The following is a 2,730-nucleotide window of genomic DNA, read 5'->3' on the forward strand; positions in this document are numbered from 1 at the left end:
TATGACTATTAAGACGGTGACCCCACTCTTAAAAGCTTACATAGCTCTCACCATTGGGTCACCCATTAAGTACTGTACATGTTTTACTTGTTCTTCACTGTATCTTACTTTGTCAGTCGTGTGTTATGCACATTTGACCTATCATTTTTTTTTCAATTATAAAACAAATTTTCACTTTTTTCAGATGTGCTGCATCGAGTAATCTTTGTGTTTTTATCATATATACAACTGGCTAATATACATATGGAGCTTCATGAAAATAAGACTTTTTCTGGTTTTGTGCTTTTGAGATTTTCGGATACACCTCATCTTATTTTGCCTGTCCTCTGCTTCTTCTTGGTTACATATATCCTCTGCACTGCAGGAAATCTATTCATCTTTGTGCTTATTGTATCACAGCACCAGTTTCACACTCCAAGGTACGTCTTGATGGGGAATCTTGCCCTTGTGGATGTATGTTTTACCTCTACAATCGTCCCCAGGGCCTTGTATGGTATCCTGTCTGGAGACACCTACATCTCTGTCCATGACTGCTTTCTCCAGCTTTTTCTTGTCATAGCAGTGGGCACCATGGATTGTTTTTTGTTGGCCATCATGGCCTTGGATCGCTACTTTGCAGTTTGTTTTCCCCTACAGTACTATTTGATGATGAACAAGAGAACTTGTATCTGTCTGGTGGCTTTTTCTTGGGTTATTGCTTGCCTTCAATCTACATACAGCACTTGGTTGGCTTCTTCCCAGCTGTTCTGTGGTTGGGCCATCCAACAATTCTTCTGTGACTATCCCGTCATCATCATTCTATCCTGCTCTGGTTTGTCAGTTACTATGCAGACAGTTGACTTCATTGAAAGTTGCATTGTTGTCTTTTCCCCAGTGCTTTTAATCCTTGTGTCTTATGTACTCATCATCAGAGCAGTTTTGACTCTAAAGTCATCTCAAGGAAGTATAAAGACCTTCTCTACTTGCTCATCTCATCTCACCATGGTAATCCTCTACTACAGCACAATAATTTTCATGTACTTTCGGCCAAGCTCCACCTACTCACCGACCTACGATTGGGCTATCAGTGTAGTCTTCACCATCATTAACCCAACACTCAACCCGTTTATTTACAGCCTGAGAAATAAGGAGGTCAAAAGTGCTTTTAAAAAAATTCTAGGATAGACACTGTTACCATTTAAAGCCAAACTACACTTTTCTACCAAATAAGTACTGAAATTTGTAATTAGTATATTTTACTGTATCTGTCTTGAGCCAATAAAACTTTGTTACTATTGAAGTGTCTATTGTGCCCTGTAAGAAATATTTACAGTTGATCATGTGAACAATGTTCCATTGGCCACCACGGTTTTGAACCTACTGGTGCCAAATGCCTACCCATACATTATTTAAAAACCACTTGCAATGTTTAAAATGTTTCTAAATGCTAAACCTTTTTCAGTTTTGGATACAATAGTACATGGGTTAGAATCATTTTTGAGCTTTTTTAGCTTTCTGAAAAGTGAAATTTCCCTTCTCTATTTCTCTTGGTGGCCATTGACACCAGGATGTTCTAGTGATGGCTCTCTTGGAGTGAATTCCCCTCACTTTGGAAAGATTTCTTCTCACTTCCTTTTGTGTCTACAGGACAGAGGGTAAGAGACCTTACACCTTTCGTCGATTTGCAGGATTTTTTTTTTAACATTTCTACAGCTGTTTTTTGTGTGTGTCTGAGACTTGAGGGTTGGAAAGCTAGTTACTAGGGAAAGAAACACAGAATATGTGCATGACCAGTGTAGAACAGACGTCCCAACCTTAGCCAATGGTTGCCAGGCCAAACACCCATACTCCACCCCTTCCAATACCGTTACCTACAATTAATGGACACCACACAATGAATGGAGTAAACGAATGGCTGTAGCAGCCTCATTATTAACAAATAAGCTTAAATTAACATAAACGAGAAAAAAATTCCTTATAACAGAAACATATCAGTCGTTAAGCCTGTTGGTCATTGAAGGCACCCCAAACTAAAGTATGTTCCAATTATGCACTGTGGTACCTTTTATCATAATAGGCCTCCAGCCGCAACACACTAACCGCACTGCAACCAGTACCATATTTCAGCTAAACCGACGTTAACTGGAATACACCAGAGGGATACATACCACCGATGGGTCCCGAACCCTTCCTTATCCTAGGTTTTCTTCCACCCGCAAAGACCAACAACCGCCCAGCTGCCACGACAACCTCAATCCCGTTGCTCCAGGTGTGGAAAAACTGCCCAGAACAGGGAGGGGGGGTGGAAAGCTGTTTCCTGCGTCTGTTGGGCTCCACTGGACGCCAGGGCTAAGCCAACCCTCCTTAAGCTGCCCCAGACCCAACCCAGCCAAGGATTACCCCCAATCAGGTAAGTCCTCCTTCACTAAACAGAAAACTATCTGTTAACCCCTTCTTCACCAGTTTCCTCTCTCCACAATTTAATGCCTGCCCTGCACTATTTTTTTTTTCACCTAATTTTGTTCATGCATGTTTGCTATTTTTTTAGGAGCTTCCAATTATGTTTGCTGGGGTCAAAAGTGCTTAAAACTTAAAGCAAGTAGGCTTAGAAGAAGGCTATGTACTTTTTCGTGTTAAAAGCTTCAAACAACACAATGCTCGGGTATGAACAGCCCCATTTGAAGTACACAGAATTCTGGATGCTGTAGCTTCGGGCTACAAAGTGCATGATGCCTGAGTATCTGTGGCACT

General features: G+C 41.1%; 1 protein-coding gene across 1 annotated transcript; it reads left to right on the forward strand.

The window, feature by feature from the left end:
- The first annotated feature begins 243 nt into the window (after positions 1-243).
- Positions 244-1,164, forward strand: LOC141108889 (olfactory receptor 1L6-like). Its single transcript, XM_073600859.1, has one exon. The coding sequence runs from the start codon at positions 244-246 to the stop codon at positions 1,162-1,164; it is 921 nt and encodes a 306-aa protein (XP_073456960.1).
- Positions 1,165-2,730: the final 1,566 nt, after the last annotated feature.

Source organism: Aquarana catesbeiana, linkage group LG09 (genome assembly GCF_042186555.1).
Source record: "Aquarana catesbeiana isolate 2022-GZ linkage group LG09, ASM4218655v1, whole genome shotgun sequence".
Classification (NCBI taxonomy): domain Eukaryota; kingdom Metazoa; phylum Chordata; class Amphibia; order Anura; family Ranidae; genus Aquarana; species Aquarana catesbeiana.